General features: G+C 47.2%; 2 protein-coding genes across 6 annotated transcripts in view; both read left to right on the top strand.

Moving 5' to 3' along the window:
- The window catches only part of LOC126516698 (uncharacterized), a 94,314-nt gene that overhangs the window by 16,236 nt on the left and 57,768 nt on the right, over positions 1-20,310 (top strand). The gene's annotated exons all lie outside the window — the stretch shown is intronic.
- On the top strand, positions 202-4,261 carry LOC140214129 (uncharacterized). Its single transcript, XM_072285471.1, has 3 exons — positions 202-525; positions 1,333-1,426; positions 1,621-4,261. Exons 1-3 carry the CDS (start codon positions 373-375, stop codon positions 4,032-4,034), a joined length of 2,661 nt encoding a protein of 886 aa, XP_072141572.1. The 5' UTR covers positions 202-372; the 3' UTR covers positions 4,035-4,261.

Raw genomic sequence — 20,310 nt, 5'->3', positions numbered from 1 at the left:
AGAATAGCGGGGCATTTTAAAATACAGCTCTAATGGCCGGCTACGGAAACATACCATGCCCCTTTGACAAAAAAAAAAAAAAAAAAAAATGGCGTCACCTCTATTTTAACCGGATATGGCGTCACTTCAGTTTTTGTTCTGCCGGAAGTGTTCCCTCGTCACATAGATGGCGCGAATCACCATCAACCATTAGGGTGCCTCGATGCGCGCGCCCCCGCTTAGGGTGAGGTCACCCTTTGAACCAGCCGGCGCCGCCTAAACCTGTTTTCGCGCGCTCCCTCCGCCATTGCGTTGCCCGCGTCGACTTCGCCGCGCTGCTGTGCGGGCGTCCTCGAAACGCTGCTGCGTTCGCGCGGCTTTCATCGGCGTAGAATGCCTGGATGTTGTGTTCCTCAGTGCTCCAACCATTCGAGAAATGGTTGGAGGATGTTCCATTTTCCAAGGGACCCAAAAAGGCGGCTTCTGTGGCTGGTGCGAGTCAAGCGTGACAAGTGGCAACCGACGAACTCCTCGTGTGTCTGCAGCGTAAGTGCCACATGTTGGTTCAGTGCTGTTTTTGTTGCGATTTATTTGTATTTTGTTGCGTTTGGGCAGCTAAGTGTCGTTCAATATTCTTCTTGCTCGGCTTAAAAAAGCTGCGTGAAACACTAAAACAAAGTAAATGAGTTTCACTACAGCACGGTACAGGCCATTGTCTGCCGCTTGCTTGTTCGCATCCGAAATTGCACGACACGTGTCCGCTGGGGAATACGTACCACGCGTGCTTTCGCCGCTTCTTTTCATTCAAAGGTAATTGCCTTTACTAGGCGCTTGCCAGCGAATTGCGGTCTGGGCCCAAACATTGCATCAAGGCACAGAGCATGAGGACAAGCAAGGGCACATAAGCTGTGGCAATTACTGTGCAAATGGATGGTCCAGGAACCAATTTTGATTAATTCACTCACGATTTCTGAAGTTGTTTTTGACATGTGTGCGGCGTTGGGTAGCTTCCGCTGCCTATTAACCGGACGCTTCGTCCTACGACGCCGCATTATGTCAGTAAATGAGATTAACAGAGATCGTTGTTATGTGCAGATTGAGGCGCTCATTCGAGTAATTCGCCTGATATTTCGACTAATTTGTTCTTTGGCCTGTTAACCCGACGCTTCGTTCTGCGATGGCGGATTAAGTCAGTGAATGAGATAGACAGGATATGTTATGTGCAGATTGAGGCTCTCATTCGAGTAATTCGACTGATATTTGGACTACTGTGTTCTCTTGCGTGCTGCCTTCATTGTTTTCATTATCGAGCCGGAAATGCGCCGCTAATTTCAATATCAAATTCATCTGCAGGCTCATTTCGAAGCCAGCAGCTTCGAACAGAACCGCGCGGATGGGTGGAAGAAGCTCAAGCCTAATGCTGTACCAACGGTGTTCCCATTCAAAGGTGAGATGCCTCCTGACCCTGGTATTTGTTACCACGTTGCTTATCGGCTCATTATCTACATTTGAAAAAGTTATGTGAGGAAACGATTCATGCGCATACATATTAAATTTTCTGGCGCGCCTTCTATTCTGCTTTTAGTTAACACAATCTTAAATATATGTAATGGGCATTTTTTCTTATTTATCTGTTTCCAGAACTTCCTAAAGAGCGAAGGCCACCAAGGGAACGAAATGCACACGTGCCTGCATTATTCAGTGACGACGCAGCCGCACACAATTCTTCACGAGAAGTGAGAAACGTTCTTCCCTCAACTACGCAGGAATTTTCTCCCGCTGATTCTTCGTCAGACGGGGAGATAAATGAGAGATTGGCGGCTACGGAAACCAACAATGCTAATGGGCAACTTACTTCGACCCCCAGGGATGCACGGCTTCAAGAAACTGCAATAGTTACTGCGACCCAACCCCTCGATTCTGAGGCAGCTGAGCTTAGGAAGAAGATTGCAGATCTCACAGCAGCCAATAATAAGCTTAGACAACATCATAACGAATCTAAGAACACTGTCAAAAAACTACAGATGCAGGTACGCAAGCTGCAGAAAGAGGCAACTAATTTCTCACGAAATACGAAGTTTTTAAATGAAGACCAAATTCGTGCTCTTTCTCGGAACAACAATCATGGTAATTCGTGGTCAGCGCAAACAGTAAAGCAAGGTCTAAAAATTAAATTTGCTTGTGGAACCACCGGGTATGAAACACTCAGAAAGATTGGCTACCCTCTTCCATCCAGCAGAACGTTAGCAAGAAGAATTCAGGGCCTGAAGTTTCTGCCAGGTATCCTGCATGAAGTGATCGACGTCATGAGGTCGAAAGCAGAGGGAATGGAGGACGTGGAGAAAGACTGCGTTCTCTTTTTAGATGAAATGGAGATAGCACCCGGATTTGAACTCGACCGTGGCGAAGACGTGCTTCTGGGAGGAACGACGTTGCCCTCAAAGCCTGAAGAGCCAGCCAATCATGCTTTGGTGTTTATGCTAGGTGGGGTAAACCAGAGATGGAAGCAAGTGATAGCCTATGAATTCACTGGTAGGCACGTGGACGGCTCTGTACTCAAGGCATATGTCCTGGAAATAGTGCAGATATGCAGCCAGATTTCTCTAAGAGTCCGTGTTATCACATGTGACATGGGTGCAGCAAACCGCGCTATGTGGAGAGAATTTGGCTTTTCGAGCCACCGCCATTCGACAACTTCGTGCTCAATACCTCACCCAACCTTAAAAGGGAAGGAACTTTTTTTCATCTCGGACCCGGCACATGTCCTTAAGAACCTGAAAGGACAGCTTCTAAGCTCAAAAGTTTTCACACTCAGTGATACTACAGTAAGCAGGAACGGACTGACGGCCTCGAAGGTGAAATTGGAGCATGTACAGGCCGTCTTGGATTATGACGCAGCCAACGAACTTAAGGTAGCACCAAATTTGTCAGAAACCCACATTAGTTGTGGGCACTTCACCAAAATGAAAGTAGGAGTCGCTGTCCAGCTCTTCCGTGAAGCCCCACCAGCTATTCGGTTCCTAATAAAAGAAGGAGTGATTGAGCCAGAGGCCGAAACAACAGCGTGGTTTATGGACCTCGTTTCTAGGTGGTATGCCCTCATGTCATCGCGTCATCCCACCATGGCGCTAAGCCGCAGGAACATTACTAAATATCATGCCGCCTTGGACACACTACGCACGGCAACAGACACCATCAGAGAACTGAAAATGGGCACTGGATCTCAGTGGAAGCCATCGCAAGCAGGGGTCCTAATTGCGACAACGGCTGTCCTTCGCCTTCAAGAAGTGCTTCTTGGCAGTGAAGGGTATGAATTCCTCCTCACGAGCAGGCTGTTGCAAGACTGCCTAGAAAACCTTTTTTCTGTGGTGCGGCTCATGAAGCCAGTGCCCACTGCGTATGACTTGAAGTGTGCACTCCGACTCGTCAGCGTCAGCCACTTTCTTCACACTCCGAGATCAACAAGCTACGAACTTGACGACCGCGAATACCTTGTCGATCTGCTTGCACATAGCAAGAAGGAATGTGCAGAAAGCGAAGTCGATGAAATCAACGACACGGAAATTCTGTTCATTGAAGAGCTCACGTCAACCGAGTGCCGCATCTTGTTTTACCTTGGCGGTTTTATTTTGAAAGGAATTTTGAAATCTATAACTTGTCCGCAGTGCAAGGCTGCTCTCCTTGGCAAGCCTGACGATCAGTATGCTTCCCTGACTGCACTCAAGGAATACGTCAGGGATGGGCAAAACCTCGTATATCCAAGCGCTGATGTCATGAAAACTTTAAAAAACTACGAGGAACATTTCACCGCTGTCAACTCATGGTGCACAGGCAAATTTTTCACCATGAAGTCGCCACTTCGTTCTCTGATAGCCTATCTCGAAGGCATAGACAAACCCTCAGTGAACACATGCATGGCTCACAAAGAACGAATAAGCAAAATGCTGACTGCTGCATATGCCAGAGTGAGGCTCCGAATTCATCTCCGACAAATTCCGAGCACTCATCCTAGTGGCCACGGAAGCAAGACTTGTGCAGGGGTCAGCCTTGCGTAAGCAAGCTGGAATCTGCAGTTCTGCGAGCCTTTTCCTTCAAAGTCTGAAGTCTGCATCTATATATATAGTGATCACAACTATTTTATCAATTACGGTCTATTTAACATAAATGTCGACTTTTAAAAAGTGCAATAATGTTCAGTGTTCACGTTCCCATTAAACACAAATCTCTAACTTTGTGTGTTTTCATAAGCACTGAATAAATGATTTCATGTTTGCTTGGGTAACAGCTTTTGTATTCATCTGGCTGTTACCAGACGAAAAGGGGACTTTATATTTTATTACCGTTGCTGATGCTGTTTCTTCAAAGCGTGCAGAACCAAGACGTTGTTGCATTGACCGCGTCGGCTGAATTTTCTTACCGATCAAATTCACTCACTTGCATTGGGACATCAGTGAGGTTTCCCATGCAATCCTGTTTACCGCGCCTCCGTTCACGAAGAAAAATGCCCATTCAGCCTTTTAACGCCCTCCGCATAACAGCGCGGGAGAAAGGGGGTTAGCCCCAGTCGCTGCCGAGCGTGAGATAGGGAGCCGGAAAGCGGAGGAGTCCGTTCTCCGCGAGAACGAGCATGCAGTGGGAACGAGAATGGCGGCCGCCGTAGCAGACGACGCAGATGTCCTCACCCTAAGCGGGGGCGCGCGCATCGAGGCACCCTATCAACCATAGTTTCGTACAATTATAAGAGCCAACTGTGGCGCTAGTGTCTTGGGGAGCCTCAAACAGCGCAGTTAAGCTAGCATGGGATTGATGGGCAGTTTAGACATGGATTTGCCTAAACTTCGTCTTTCTGGATTTGAATGGCTTCGCGACTGTGCAGTCATCATTTTAAAGAAAATACGGCGTTATAAATAAACATGGTTGAATTCGTCCGACAGAATTCCAACACATGACCTCTCGCCCAGAAACCTGACATTGGAACCAGTGTGCCATGGACGCATGGAAAAGCGGAACCACTGCAATTAGCAGGGATTACGCGTGCTTGCAGTCGTAATATATTCGGCATTAAAAAGTATCCATTGCTTTGTAGTTTATTTCAATTTAGGCCCAGATAACGCGCAATAAACGAATCCAAAAGGACTTCTGAAGCCCCAAGCTTGAAGATCAAATCCAAGTACTACCCATCACTGCCATGGTGGCGGGACGATCGCAGCGCCAGAGTTCCCTCCAGTAATTGAAGGAAACTCTGCCATCAGCCACTGATCATCCACCATGTTTTTAATGTATGGGCTTCTACATCTGGAAGGTTCGCTACCAGGTATACTTACATTGGTAGTGACGTGGGAGAGAGCGTGAATCGGCGACAACCTCTGACCTTGGATGACCTCGCGTTTGAACTTGGCCCTGACTAGGCAGAGAAGTGCTTCGCGTTTAAAACTGACGTCAGAAGTGCGAGCGCGTGTGTTCAAACGACGGCTGTGTAACGAAGGGCGACAAAACATTGCTTAGACTAGCACCACAATGTTATTTCTTTCGTAAGTGCGGTAGAAATGGCATATGTTCACAATAAAAATGAAAACTGGTGCAAAATTGCAACACAAGTGTCATAAGTTGCATCACATAACTGCTGCAATCGAAATCCTGAAATTCATGTCAACGACAATTGGTATTGCGCCTGGTTTCGGTTGATGTTGAAGTGGTGTTTCCGGTTGAACTCGCATTGGCGTAATACTTCGTTTATGCCGTTGGGCACACTTTCGAAATAAAGATTGCCTTTACCGCTTCGGGTATTTTGTTGGGTGTACTTTTTCATCGGCCCAGTCTGGCCAATCTCCACTGTGGATACGAACCAAGTTTTGAGGCAACATTGGGCTGTGTTATCTCGTTTTCGTGCTTTCAAGCTTTCGTTTGTTTAATGCGTTTTCTGCGAGGCGCTCAAAGCAGTTCAAAGCAGCGTAGGGACCATTTTCTTAAAGCGCATGTACACGCAGAAATGGTAAGTCAACCCTCAGAGCTCGAAATTTTTTCATAGGCTTTCCCTTTTTGTGTGCGATTTGTCAACAGAATTTAACGACGGTGCAACGCTAACCCCCAAGGGTGGTCACGCTAATGATGGATGAGCGCATTGTCGACACCCACGAATGCAGGTTTAAGGCTACGTAAGTTCTGTTCTGCTTTCTTCCAGTGCAGACGGAGCAAGTAAATGAAGCAATATAGTCTGTCGTCACTGTAATGCTTCATTCGCTCTTCCATTAAGCAGACGTACTTTGCCAGCGCTTAGACTGCACACAGGAAGGATATAGCTGTTTCAGTTCTTCAAAACTGGCCGCGAAGCTCTCTATTCATGATATTCGTCGTGGCAAGTGGTGCGCAGAGCTTCTAATTTAAGTTGTATGAAGTGGGCCACATCAAGGTGGTCCTCCGATACCGGTACTGAGCCGACATTCAGTATGTTCGGAATGCGCACCGTGCCTGATCCGATGAGTGTTGCGGTGAGATAACCCTGTCACCTGCATTTACATTACTGTTCTACCTTGCATTAATAAGCCCCAAACTTGTAAGAAGGCGATGGTAGGGGGAACTTAGCGAAGTGTCTTGGTGAGGCTGCATCGGTCTTGACTACTTATCCTCGTCACTCTTAAGAATCGTGATTCGTTTCTTTTCTGAAATTCTTCTGTAAGTATTCTTCCACCTGTATCAATGTCGACAAAAGAATGGCAATGGCAGCGCTTGTGCCTGAAATCTTCTTACCAAGTGCTTGCCTAAACGTGTTTGTACCACGCGTCTAAACATTTAAACGCGTGAGATGCAGTCGCTATTATGCGGTTCTTCAAAATTCACCCTATTTCATCCCGCGCTTTGAGTGAAACATGCGCTGGTAGGCATGCGGAAGTGTGCTCGGGACATAATCGGCTTATATGCATCATTGCGATGCGAGCGCCGCTTTGAAATGATAGGTACTGCAGCCGCGCGAGGTGTCTGTCCACCGTTTGCGTTTCCGCAAACGTTGTGTATGCTGCTCATCTGGTGCGGCGGAGCTGCAAAAAACTTTTAAAGATTAACGTAGCTTCCACGGGAGGTCTTGCTCAAGAACGCCTGAAGGTGAAAATGCCCCTACTCCGTTTCAAATGCAGCATGCAAAGCTGTGTAAGCTACGCAAGCAGTGCGGTCATTAAACTCCCAATCCGAACAATCAGCCGCGCTCTTGTTTTGGTTCTGTGGTGCTTTCTACGAAATTACTGAATAGATCACGAGTATAACTTGTTAACGTAAGGCTACGTGAATACGCGCACTTTTTCTGCACTTTTGTGCTTCAAGTATGGCTCAATACGCCTTGGTCGCGAGCGCAAATGGTAAGCTGTGGCCACTGGTCGCAGAAGCATCACTCCGCTCGTTCGATATATGTTGATTCACATCTTTCACGTTTTTCAAGTACTATTTACTTAATTGCTCTTAGACGGAACTACCGGAACTAATGTGAATGAAATTGAATGAGGCATACCTATGTCTATTCCATACCTCACTCGCTATATTTCTTCTTTTTTTTTGCTGCGAATACCGGCAGTACGAGAAGTCTGGCCTACAGCGTTGTCTGCGATGTATAAAACGGGATATAGACGTACCTTCGAGTCATTAAGCAATAATTGCTGTATATGGCTCCCTACAGCATCCATGGAGAAGTAACTATAATGCCACTCCGGAAGGAGCAAACGGCGACAGTTAAGTAGGGCACTTGAGCAGTGCTCAAGTGCCCTACTTCGAAACAATTGTTTATAAGCGCGTAAGGGCTTATTTGGCGGCACGTTTTGCGAGTACACTTGTAACACCTATATTGCCGCAATTACTCAGGTGTTAGTTACATCTCTATAATGAAATATTTGAATATTCTTTGGGCTTACATTAACAGATTTAAGTTCTTTGTATATACTCGAGCGCTGACTATGCAGGGAATCCCTGCTATTACGCACCTGATTTATTTTCGAGCAATGCCTTCTATATAGGCGGCTGAAAGCTGATAGTAACAAGTTGAAGAAGCGTGCAGTATTTTTTTATTCATAAAATAACTAACTTTTCAGTTATTGTACTTGCGGTAAATATGTGAGAAGATGAATTTAAAATGCATTCGAAAACAATCATTTAAAACGTTTGCAGTGCGTTCTCTCCCGTGACGCGTCCGCCTTAAAACAAGCCCGCAAAAAAAAGTTCGCAAATGTTTTTCGCTGGTGCGGCTGCTCTCAAATACGTGGCGCAGGAATTAGCTAGACTCGTGCGATGGACTATTTTGGTCATGAATATTTGACGTGTCGAATTTCTTCTGTGAATGTAATTGCAAAACTCGAGCCGATCTTTGGGTTGGCCTCGCGTGGCAGATCAATAGCTTGCCCAGCGGTGTTTGATGACTTGTCTGGCAATCTGCTTACTGCTATCGCAAATAGCCATGCGCTCAGACGTGAGGCACGTCGCTAGCATGAATTTTGCGGCTATACCAAGACAAATGGCCTGTGTCCCAAGCCATGGAACCGGCGCGCGTATAGGAAATGGTGTATTCCTTTAGAGCGTGTTGAAGAGGACCACTGCTGTGGTGGTCCGGCTGAAAGCGGGGCCATGTTTCTTTCCATGCGATGCATTTTTTTGCCTTGTGTGAGACAAGGTTAGAGAGTGGTCACCCTTAAGGAGGCGATGACGCTTTGCTGACGTTTGCTATCCGAAAAATGTACACCGATTACGAACACAGTCGTCCAAAAATGTGGATACAGTGGAAATGAAAGCGGCCCACTTGTAGGTGCCGGACATAGTACGATTTAAGGCGGCCCGCTTGTCTAGTATCTGACACAGTGAAAATGAACGCTAGATATAATGAAAATTAAGGCAGGCCGCGGCGGCAGCTGAGGCGCGTCAGCGCAGACGTGAGCTCCAGCATCAACATGCCTTCGTTTTTTATGTTGTCGTTATTCCGTCGTCATTTCATTGCCTTCATTATATTCCGATCATTGTTTCGTTGTGTTATCTTTCCGCCGATCGTACTTTGTTACTGTCAGTGCATTGTCGTATCGTCATTACGGCGTCCTCAAGCCGTCGTCTTCATAGTCATCATTCCGTCGTCATGCTATTGTGAATATCGCGTCTTTACAAAGTCGCCGCCGTGGTCATTCAGTCTTCATTTTGTCGTAGTGAATGCATTGTCAGTCTATGATCCCACCTGCATCATCCCTTTCTCCTCGTGTCAATGTCGACACGCCGTTGTCGTCATACCAATGTCGTATACCATTATCATTTTACAGTCGTCGTCCCATTGTCATTGCTGATTAGTCATTCCTTTCGTCACACCATTACCGTCATACTATCGGCATCACGTAGACCTCGCACCGTCGTCTTCATGTAGTCGCCGTCGCATCATGGTCGCCACACTATCGTCATATAGGCGTCATCCCATGGTCCTCATGCTCCTTTGTCCCAAGAACACTCCCTCGTTCTCGGGGGTTCTATTCGGCCACACACGACGGAACTGCACTCGCTCGTGCTCTTTCGAACGAAGCAGCAAGAGATTAAACCTGACCAACCAGTGGTCATCCCCATTACATGGAGGAAGTGTTTGGCGTCACCGTAAACATCAAAAACAAGATTGCCCATTACGCGAAGTGGCGTATCTAGCATGAGTAACATTCATTCGGCTAAAAGACCATCAAATGAAGAAATAGCACTTACTAAAAGTTGTCCATGCACTTGCGTAGTCTATGCCTTTCCGAAATGTCTCGCATGACGTCGGTAATCAAGAATGGTTTCCACCCGAATATTTATGTCGGAGGCTTTCCTTTACCTAATGTGAATTGTGGTGTTCTACGTACCAAAAGCGCGGTGCAGTAACGAGGCAGGCCGCAGTCGCGGACCGCTAAATTTTGACCACCTGGTATTCTTTAAAGTGCACTTAACTCTAAGTGCACGACCATTCTTTTACATTTCATCGCCCTAGAAGCGCAGCCGCCGCAGCCAAGATCGAACTCGATCTTATCAGCGCAATGCCATAGCCACTGGGAAACCGCGGCGTGTATGGATTGCGAAAGAAGTTGTGCCAACGAAAACAATAAGAATCTGAAGCCTTCTGAACGTGTGCCCGTTGCGTGATACACGAGCGTTCTTGTAATCCACCCCCGTCAGAATGCGGCCGCCGTTGCTTATAGGAAAGAAATTCAATCAATATAAACGAATTAGAAGCAACACCAAATATTCCGCCCGCTTAAGGTTGCTACTAAAAGTCCAGTTGGTTTTGCCTACGTAGAAATAAAGCTTGGCGGTTTAACTTGGTACAAATAGGTGGGCCACCATGTATATATAGGTATTATCGTTGGCTTACAAAAAGCAGCCGTGTAGGAATTTGTACTTGTTTCAAGACATTTCTCTTGCTCATTTTTTAGTATATGCTATTCTTAATTCCCTTCACTCTTCTCCAAATGTTGTTCTTTTCAGTAAAAAGTAAACGTCTCTTCTAATGCCATCTGACAGTTAGCCAATCACTAAAGGAAAACCACACCATTTTGCCGGTTACACACCGTCCTATACAAGAGTTTGCTGGTTTTAGGATTGTCTGGGGAACGCGAGCGGCGTTTGCACGGGGTGTTAGTTCCTCGGTTGCTCAAGAAGGAATCCAGTGAAAGGCTGCGCATGTGCCCAACTTGACGGAAAATAACGCCCTTCACTTGGCATGGTAGATTGCATCATCGTTTGTCATTCGCTCGCACCGCCGTTTTGCAGTGTTAGCTAACAAATCTGATGGCACCTGATCGAACAGCGTAAAAAGTGCAGTGAAAAGATCTGATTCCTGCATACCCCCGCAGGGGAGTCTGCGTGAGCAGGCGTTTGGAGTGTTGCGACACCACGTACCTCAGCACATGAGGGTTAGCCCCTCCCGCGTCTAACCGTGCGCGGCTTAGCCGTGTCCGGGGAAAAGGGGATCCTGGGGGTTGAGCCAATGCCGGGTGTCGGACCTTTACGGCCCCTCGGCGGAGGCAACACAACTCTTTGGACTCGGCTTCACGTAGACAGCACCCCCGGACTGACCCACCCGGGGGAAATCGGTAGTTGCCTTTTCCTGCCCCTCTCCAATCTGCGTCTTTCTCTCTCCCTTTCAATCTTTACTGTCTTCTCCTCTCTTCTATTTACTTCTGACTTTCCTGGCAGCGCGGGTTAGCCTGGTGTGCTATGATCTACCTTGATTATAACATATGTGGTTATAGTAACAATGTACAGTTGGCATGGCAGGGCTTGATTCACAACAATCTCTGCCGTGTCCCCTCGTTGGTCTCGGTGGTGATTGACTGGCAGTGATACCGAAGAAACAATACATTTCATGGGACCCTCGAAACCCTCCTTACCTGATCGCCCTCCGAAAAGGGGGCGCACCGGTGCAACATTTGAATATCAGTTTCAGGGAAGCACAACGACTGCCACCTTCATTTGCCATGAATACTTCGTTTGCCGAAGTTATGCAACAGGGGGCAGCACCACGACGGACCCCGGCGGTCGCCCAAGGCACGCGCAGCGTATTGAGGCGACCGCCACCCGCCCCCACGGTGGGAGCAGCTGAGGCTGCCCTGCCCTCCTCGAAATCGACCACACCAGAGACCTCTACTAGTGCTGGCAGCAGCCATCGCAGCTCAGAGGCTAAGGAGGATCCAGCACCCTCCGGGCTGGTGAGGCCACAGCCTTCGTCCCTCGAGGCGAAGGCAACACGACGTACACACCGCTCGTTAGAGCGAGTGTCCAGCGCTTCGCAAGAGGCTATGGACACTACCCCAAGCAAGGTGGTACAGCAACCACCTAAAGAGCGGCGAAATTCTTCGGAACGGTCTAGAAAAGACAACCAAAATTACAGGGCCGCAAACGGCTCTGTAGGCTAAAACATATTCTCTTTCGTACGCACAGCACCAAATTAACTTCATTATGGACACGCAAATTATGCAGTGGAACGTTCCAGGTCTTCTGAAAAACCTTGATGTTCAAGAACTTCTCACCGAACTCACTCCAAGAGTGCTGTGTGTACAGGAAACCCATCTTAAATCCAAACACTTTCTTCGTCATTATGGTATTTTTCGTAAAGATCGTGATGATGACATCGTATCATCTGGCGGTGTAGCCATTACACTCGACAAAGGTATAGCATGTCAACATCTACAACTACAAACGCCCCTAGAGGCAGTGGCCGTTCGAGTCGTACTTCTAAACAAACTTATTATCATCTGCTCTCTGTACATACCCCCGCATTATCAGCTCCATAAACATGAATTCCAAACATTAATAGATCAATTAACCCAACCTTATTTGGTTCTAGGAGATTTAAATGCCCACATCCACCTATGGGTGACTCTAGCAAGGCACGTACATATAATATTGCACATCATGTGCACATATTGCACATTGCATATTGCACATTGTATCTCCGACCCTCTTACCTGATTTTAAATGGAATGTTACTAGAAATCCATACGGGAGCGACCATTTCCCGATAGTTCTGTGCATACCGAAGATGAATGAATGTCCCCCACAGTTTCCTCGGTGGAAAACTGATTCAGGCGACTGGGAACAGTTCCAAAAAATTACTGATATCATGGGCAGACATCTCTACTCTAAGCCTGGACGCTGCGGTTGAATACCTTTTTTCTGATTGATGCCGTGACCAAATATATCCCAGAAACAAAGGGATTATCTAACAAGTGCAGTGTTTCGTGGTGGAACGAAGAGTGTCGTAACGCGCGTAAGAAGCAGAACAAGCATGGGTGTTGCTCCGCGATTCTCCGACAGCAGAAAACCTGATTAATTTCAAGAATGTAAAATCTCAGGGAAGGAGAACGCGCCGACAAGCTAGAAGAGAGTTGGCAAAAATATATATCGGGAATTCTTACACAGATGAGACAAAGGTCTGGAATAGAGTGAACCGAATAAAAGGTGAACCTTACTCGCTACCCTTAATAAATACTCAGTGAGATAGTGTGGAAGGCCAGGCGAACTTTCTAGACGTAGATTTTGAACACGTACATATCCAGTTCGTCGCACTACTCTGACATTCCAAAGACGCAAAACACGAATAGAACGGCAGCCATTAGAGCGAAAAAGTGGAAAAGGTCAGGTATACGATGGACCATTTTGCATAGCAGAGCTTCAAACAGCACTAAAAGGCTGCAACAAATCTGCCCCGGGTTCTGACCGCATAATATATGAAGTGTTCAAGCACTTGTCATCTGAAACACAAAGAACCCTTCTTTAAATAGTATATGGTCCTCCGGCCAGATTTCCTGTCTGGAAAGAGGCCATTATAATTCCCATTCTGAAACAGGGTAAAGACTCTTCCTTGGCAAACAGTTATAGTCCTATAGCGTTCACAAGCTGCCTATGCAAACTCTTTTAAAAGATGAACAAATGGTTGCTCCACTATCTTGACACCAACAAAATATGACCCATACCAATGCGGTTTCAGGGAAGGTAGATCGACGACAGACCAGCTTGTTCGCATGGAAATGTACATCCGGGAAGCCTTTATCCACAAACAGCTTGCCGTATCTGTATTCCTTGATATGGAAAAGGCGTATGATACCACGTGACTCTTTCGGATCCTTCGGGATCTTTCTGGAATGGGTATACGTGGCAACTTGCTGACCATTATTGAGAGCTACCTGTCTGACAGAACGTTTCGTGTTAGAGTTGGCAATGTGCAGTCTCGATCATACATACAGGAGACAGGTGTACCGCAGGGTGGAGTGCTGAGCTGTACGCTCTTGTGAAAATGAACTACTTATATACCGTCATGCCTCGCACACACTTTTACTCGATTTATATAGACGACTTACAGATAGCTTTTAGGTCGCGCAATCTTAGCATCTGCGGGAGGCAGCAATAGCTTGGCCTAAACACTCTCAAAGTGGTCAGAAGAAAATGGTTTTAAATTTAACCCCCAAAAAAGCACATGTGTTCTCTTCTGAAACAAGAGAGGCATATCACCTGAACCCGTTATTGACCTCAATGGAGAACGACTATCGGTCAACCTTGAACACAAATTTTTTAGGCATTATCTTGGACACAACTTAATTTTATTCCCCACTTGAAATATCTTAAAGCGAAGTGCCTGAAAACTATGAACCTGCTTAATCTACTTTCTCGAACAAACTGGGGCAGTGACAGGAGGTGTTTCTTAGCCTGTATAACAGCCTTGCACGATCATGCCTCGACTACGGAGCCGTGGTGTACCAATCCGCATCGGAAAGTGCTCTCAGAATTCTCGACCCAGTCCACAATCTAGGTGTACGGCTGGCAACAGGCGCATTTAGGACAAGTCCTGTAGAAAGTTTTGTAGAGGCGAACGAATGGTCCTTACACCTACGCAGAACATATCCAAGCTTCTCCTACTTTTTAAAATGTTAATCGAATAACGAACATCCATGTTACTCAACTGCACTTGACTTGTTTTCTGCAAGACTTCACCGTAAACGCCCATCTGCTCCAGCTCCGCTCTTTGCGCTTAGAACTGGCTAATGAAACCGATATTCAACATCGAGAAACAGTTCTAATGACTCCCACTAACCTTGCACCACCTTGGGAATGGCAGACTATCCAGTGTGATATCTTTCGTCGCAATAACAAAACATGCGCCTGAGGTACACATACATTCACTTGCCCGAACTTCAAGCGAAGTACTCCTGCGCGGGGTTTTATACAGGCGCTTCAAAGTCTACTTATGGTGTAGCTTATGCAGCTCTTGGACCGTCATTTTCAACGTCCGGTGCATTAAATCCAAAAACCAGCATTTTCATAGCGCAGGCATACGCGATCCTCTCTGCCCTGAAACAAATAAAACAGGTGTCATAAAGGTTGTCATATTCAGATTCATTAAGCGTTGTTATGGCATATCGTCTACGAAAACGCACTCTATCCTTAATGAAGTCTACAACCTTCTATGCTCAGCATACATGTCGGACCAAATGATCGTTCTTTGTTTGGTGCGTGGCCATAGAGGCCTAGAGGGCAACATAGCTGCTGACGAAAGGGCCACATCTGTAGTTTTTTGTGATGCAAACATCAATATATCTGTACCGTACAGACCTTAAGCCATTTTTACGGTATAAGCTACGGAATAATCGGCAGAGGCAATGGGACACTCAGGTATGCAACAAACTGCGCCTAATCAAAACAAAATTAGGAAACTGGATCTCTGAGAACAGACACCAGGAATTACTCCTCTGTAGGTTAAGAATTGGGCACACCTGTAGCACTCACTCGTATATTCTAACTGGAACTAACCCTCTGACATGCACTAGGTGTGGCAGTAGACTGTCCATGTTCTCGTTCAGTGACCATTATTAGAAGAGGAGAGAAAAAAGTTCTTCCCTTCCTTATACCGTCATAATATACCTTTGCACCTAGTCTTTTTAGGCAATGACCCTCTATTTAATTTTAAATCGGTACTCAAGTTCTTAGAAGGAACAAATACCATAGAAATCATTTGGCCAGGCTTTTCATTTGTAGCGCAGCCTCTGCTTAGAGGCTGTAGCTACAATAGATTCACTTATAGAGCACATGCCTCGCAGCCCTTGCGCTGAAGGGCTCTGCAGAGCCACTAGTGCTGCTATAAATTAACACGTTTTAGTATCTAATCCTTCACAACTTACTTTTATAACCATAACACTCACTTTTCATTGAAATTATTTTAATAGCTACATATTTTACACCAATTACAGCGAATGTTTTAGGCCAATGTACAACCACTCGATTTCCACCATATTCAACCATTCTCCTTGCCATTCATCACTAAGTGCCATGGCGCTCTTTGGTCATTTCTAGCCCTTGCGCCAAAAAACAATATCCATCAATCAGTCAATCTGATTCCTGCATACCGTTGTGACGAGTTCACGTAGCGTCAAGGTAAATATACCTCGTAGCGAAGCTTCCATAGAAGCCCATACGTTCAAAACATGGCGGTTTTTCAGCGGATGGATGGATAATGTTATGTGCGTCCCCTTTGGAAAGGGGCGGTGGGTTGCGCCACCAAGCTCTTCTTATTATACTGCCTAATGTCCCACCTAGGTTAAACAAGAAAAGAAAAAAACTATGAACCCCCAGATCCAAATTTTCTGATCGCCTATTGCGAACTGTGCTATTGTATTCTAACAGGTGAACTTTACGAGCTTGAAAAAAGGGGGTACCAGCGAAACACAAATGACGCGCACACAAGGAAAAGGTGTTAGACACGGACGGACGCTGCACTTTCAACTGTACTTCATTGAAATTTACATTGCCGCACATAACCTCCAACACATGCGCATCTTCAACTCCTCCCAAGACATGCGCACAGATAACACGCAGATAGCACATGGTGTTATCTGTGCACATGTCTTGGGAGGAGCTGACTGAAGATGCGCATGCGTTGGAGGTTATGTGCGGCAATGTAAATTTCAATAAAGTACAGTTGAGTCCAGCGTCCGTCTGTGTCTAACACCTTTTCCTTGTGTGCGCGTCATTTGTGTTTCGCTGGTACCCCCCCTTTTTCTCGTTCATCATGCACTGTACGATTCGTCCGACGTTCTCGCCACTGCCACAATTTGTTAGAGTTGTCGGACGTTCTAAGAGCTCTAGGCCGATCTCACCGCTGCCATTCAGATGTAAGATTTGGCAGTCGTAGCTGTAGGAAGGAGCTTGACTCTTCGTCGGGACTTAGGAGAGCAGCCTTTATTTACATGTTATTTACAGTTGAACATGAGATACATCTACAGTCCAGCGTGACTCCCAAATGGCGCCCGCAAGACGAGCATACCGCAAACAGCTTCCGAGCACACAGCTCACGAGTACATTTCGAGCACCACAACGAGCACACACAAGCAGCAGACAATCGCTGCTTATAAGCACTCTGCTCGACGTCATAGTTAGACGTCATTGAAGATGACCCACCCTTTTGGAGGAGGAGGGCTCACATACGCGTGCCGCGCACAGACATGGTCCGGAGCCGACGTCAGAGGGGCTTCGTAGAACTGAGCCGATGCGGGTAGTGCGCCCAGGTAACACATTGTCTGGCGTCTTGGTCGGCGCGTGGGAAGGAGCCTTCGTCGGCGTTCCCGCGGCAACTCCCCCACTCATAGCAGAACAGGGCGGCGTTGTCGTGTTGCGCACAAAGCCTGCTTCGTCGAACTCTGAGCCGACACGGGTGGCGCGCCCGGGTGGCACAATGTCTGGTGTCTCGAAACGCGCATGGGGAGGTTCCGCCAATTACCTCCCCTCGAGAACTCCCCTGAGCTGATGCCTCGCCACGTGGCTGCCGGTTATCCGCAGTTCTCTGAAGTGCGCCATCGTCCCGGTTGGATCGGAACACGTGCAGCGGGCTGAAATAGCTGCAGGCCGATCCTAACAGCACCAACTGGCCCAAGGGCTTAATCTTTACGAGCGCGCCTTCCTGCACACTTCAAGAGCTGCATTGCTTTGTAAGCGACAGCGGCCTCAACTACCCCTCTTACGATGGGCGCTGTAAATAGGTATTTATTGATAATGATAAAATAGTTGTCTTTTCTTTACTCATGCATATATGATTGATTAGAACTTTTATTTTCGTTGAATGAATGTCTTTTTTTTCTTTCCGAATGTTTGTTCCCTCCAAACTTAGTCGCGCTTCAATCGCTGCTCCCATAACCACCCTCGCCGATGTCGGTGGCAATTTGTTCTGAATCGCTTTTCGCCCGAAGCTTCGCGACCTATTTGGATTGACCTTGGCGCCATTTCCTACAAAAATGGCGGGCTCGCAAGGTTATAGAAAAAAAAGTATAGGTGATTAATATTAGTTCAGCTGTTCTGCATAAGTAACTGCACCTGTATCGAATTATTTACAGGAACGTCGGAGTCAGGCACCAGTTCTAATTAACTAATTTTGCAATCGCTTCCTCGGCTGCCCTCCATGTTTTGTCAACCATGGGAAGGCGCTTGGGGAACATGCGGAAGACGGCTAATATGCAGCGTAATATAGTGAGCGGTCCCAGACTCACATTAGCCATGTTCGGCACTGTGCATACGCGGCTCGTAGCAGACGACTGCAGACGTTAAGCGCCTGCCCAGTCGAGCATGCGTTTCCTTGTCGGCAAGACATGTTTTTCAAATGAGCGTGTAACTTTAGGACCACAGGCATTATAAAATTATCTTAATTTAAAATTGCAGCGATCCGTTTAGGATAGTAAGCTCGCCACGCTCTTTCAATGTGGTCGTCTGCAGCAGCTAGAACTGCCCTACATTGGCTCTGCCGTTAGGTGGACACTCATGTGCACACCACGTGAAAAAGTAGCACCACAGTGCTTATGCGTTCATCCCTCATTTATAGCGAAGCACGTAGACTAGGTTTTTTTTCCTAACGGGCTTCCCTACTTAGGCGTGCATCTACTTAGGCAGGGTCTCACTAAGGTGCCACTGTTGCATTGCGCATCTGTTGTTGTAGCGCTATTATTGCACATATCTACTGACAGATTCCATTGTTTTGTATTTTATTGTCTGTTATTACACTATTCTCGTAAGTTTCCATTGTCGCTTTTTCTATTATGGCTGTCAGTTTGAAACTGCCGACCTAGCAGGTGTGCGTGCGTGCGCGTGCGTGCGTGTCCTATTTCGCGGGCTTTCTTTGGAACGCCGGAAAAAGAACCACAGGAGGTGGCATCATGTTGGAAACAACTTATTGAGAAGTTTCTCTTCGGGTCTGCAGACAATACTTCAAAAGTCGATAATCCGTTAGTTGAAGGGAACATAAAACAAATAGCCTGAGGTAGTGTAGGCCAGTGCCAATATTACGCATTCGGTTCAACTCGCGTCTGGAGTGCCTTTCACTTTTAACACTTTAGCTCAAGTTATGTGGGACATCCTGTATAAGCAAATACATTCAGAAGAGAGAGAGAGAGAGACAACAAATATTGGAAAGGCGGGGAGGTCAACCAGAAGAGCATCCGGTTTGCTACCCTACTCTGGGGGTGGGGGAAAGGGGAACAGAAAGAGGAAAAGAGAGAGAGAGTAAGCACTGAGTGCGCGTGGGAGGGACACCGTACACAGGGACACAATAAACGGTCTCTTAAGCTGGTGCACTTAACGTATTGCACTAGTGCACGAATTCACATACATTCAGAAGAATTTGCACTTACCGACAGTGTTGTGAATGCCTTTCCGTACGCGGAATGCTCGCGCTGGACGCAGCGCAGCGACGTTGTTTGGCGTGTCCAAAAGCACCGTTCTCCGATTAATAGTTCTGCAGCTGCTTATTCGCATTCTACGACACTGCAGTAGAAGTGAGTGTCTTGTGCTTTCTACGTCTCACGGGTGGCAGTGCAGGAAATTAAATGTTTCTCCTTGAAGCGGGGCACTCTTGAACTGCGATTGCATGGCAGGCCGCTCACACGCGAGCAAAGCGAAGGGGCCGTTTGGTAGCAGACGATGCGCCGCCCCTGCGCCGTCTCACGCGCCCGCGCCTGGTTTTCGACGATTTCCGTTCATCGCGCTGCGCGTAGCATGAGCCACGTGCTCACGTGCTCCCTCTAACAGTGTACCGACGTGTACACGTGCTTGCTTCTATTTGCCGATGGGTGACTTCGCTGTTGAGCGCGAGGCCGCGGTTTCGACTCCCAGCCGCCGCGGCCACACACTCATGGGAGCGGAATGCAAAGCACCCGGGTACCACGCTTCGTGTGCGCGCTCAGGCACCGCATGCGATCAAAATTAGCGTTGCAGCCGCTCTACTACGGCTCCCGTCAGAGCCAAGTGTACAGCTTCGGGGTGTCAAACACCACAATTTGTTTGACTAGCGCATCTGTGGCCAGTCCTTTAATGTCTTTGCTGTTCATGTACACCAGTCGCCATTTGACGCTCCAGTTCGTGTGAATGTTTGCGAGCGCCTGTACTTTTGCGTCGAATCTTAACGTGGTCGCTGCACCTCATCTGTCGCGCCCTTGGCCTGAGGTGAATCGATTATTTTGAAGTCTCGGGGTTCTGACTCGCAATCTGTAAGTGCGGTGTACAAGGCCTCGCTTTCCTTATAACGTATTTAACAGTTGTTACGTGCGATGTCCTGCTTGATTCGCAATGTGGCCGTATGTCCCGGACGATACAATACGAAGTGCGGGGTGATCGAATGAACGCGTTTAAGGCCGCATTCGCAAAACGACACGGATCGCTTTTTTTTTTCATTATGAGGTCAATTACGGCGTCGCTCAGAGCCGCTAAATCACGCTGCACACAAAGTCGCCTCTCACGACCTGCTTGCGGTACGATTCGTTGCCAGGCCGTAATCGTGGGCGGACAAATTAAGCTATCCGTGCCGTCATGTGAATTCAGCCT

Source organism: Dermacentor andersoni, chromosome 1, assembly GCF_023375885.2.
Source record: "Dermacentor andersoni chromosome 1, qqDerAnde1_hic_scaffold, whole genome shotgun sequence".
Classification (NCBI taxonomy): domain Eukaryota; kingdom Metazoa; phylum Arthropoda; class Arachnida; order Ixodida; family Ixodidae; genus Dermacentor; species Dermacentor andersoni.
This window is presented reverse-complemented; position numbering and strand designations above follow the sequence as displayed.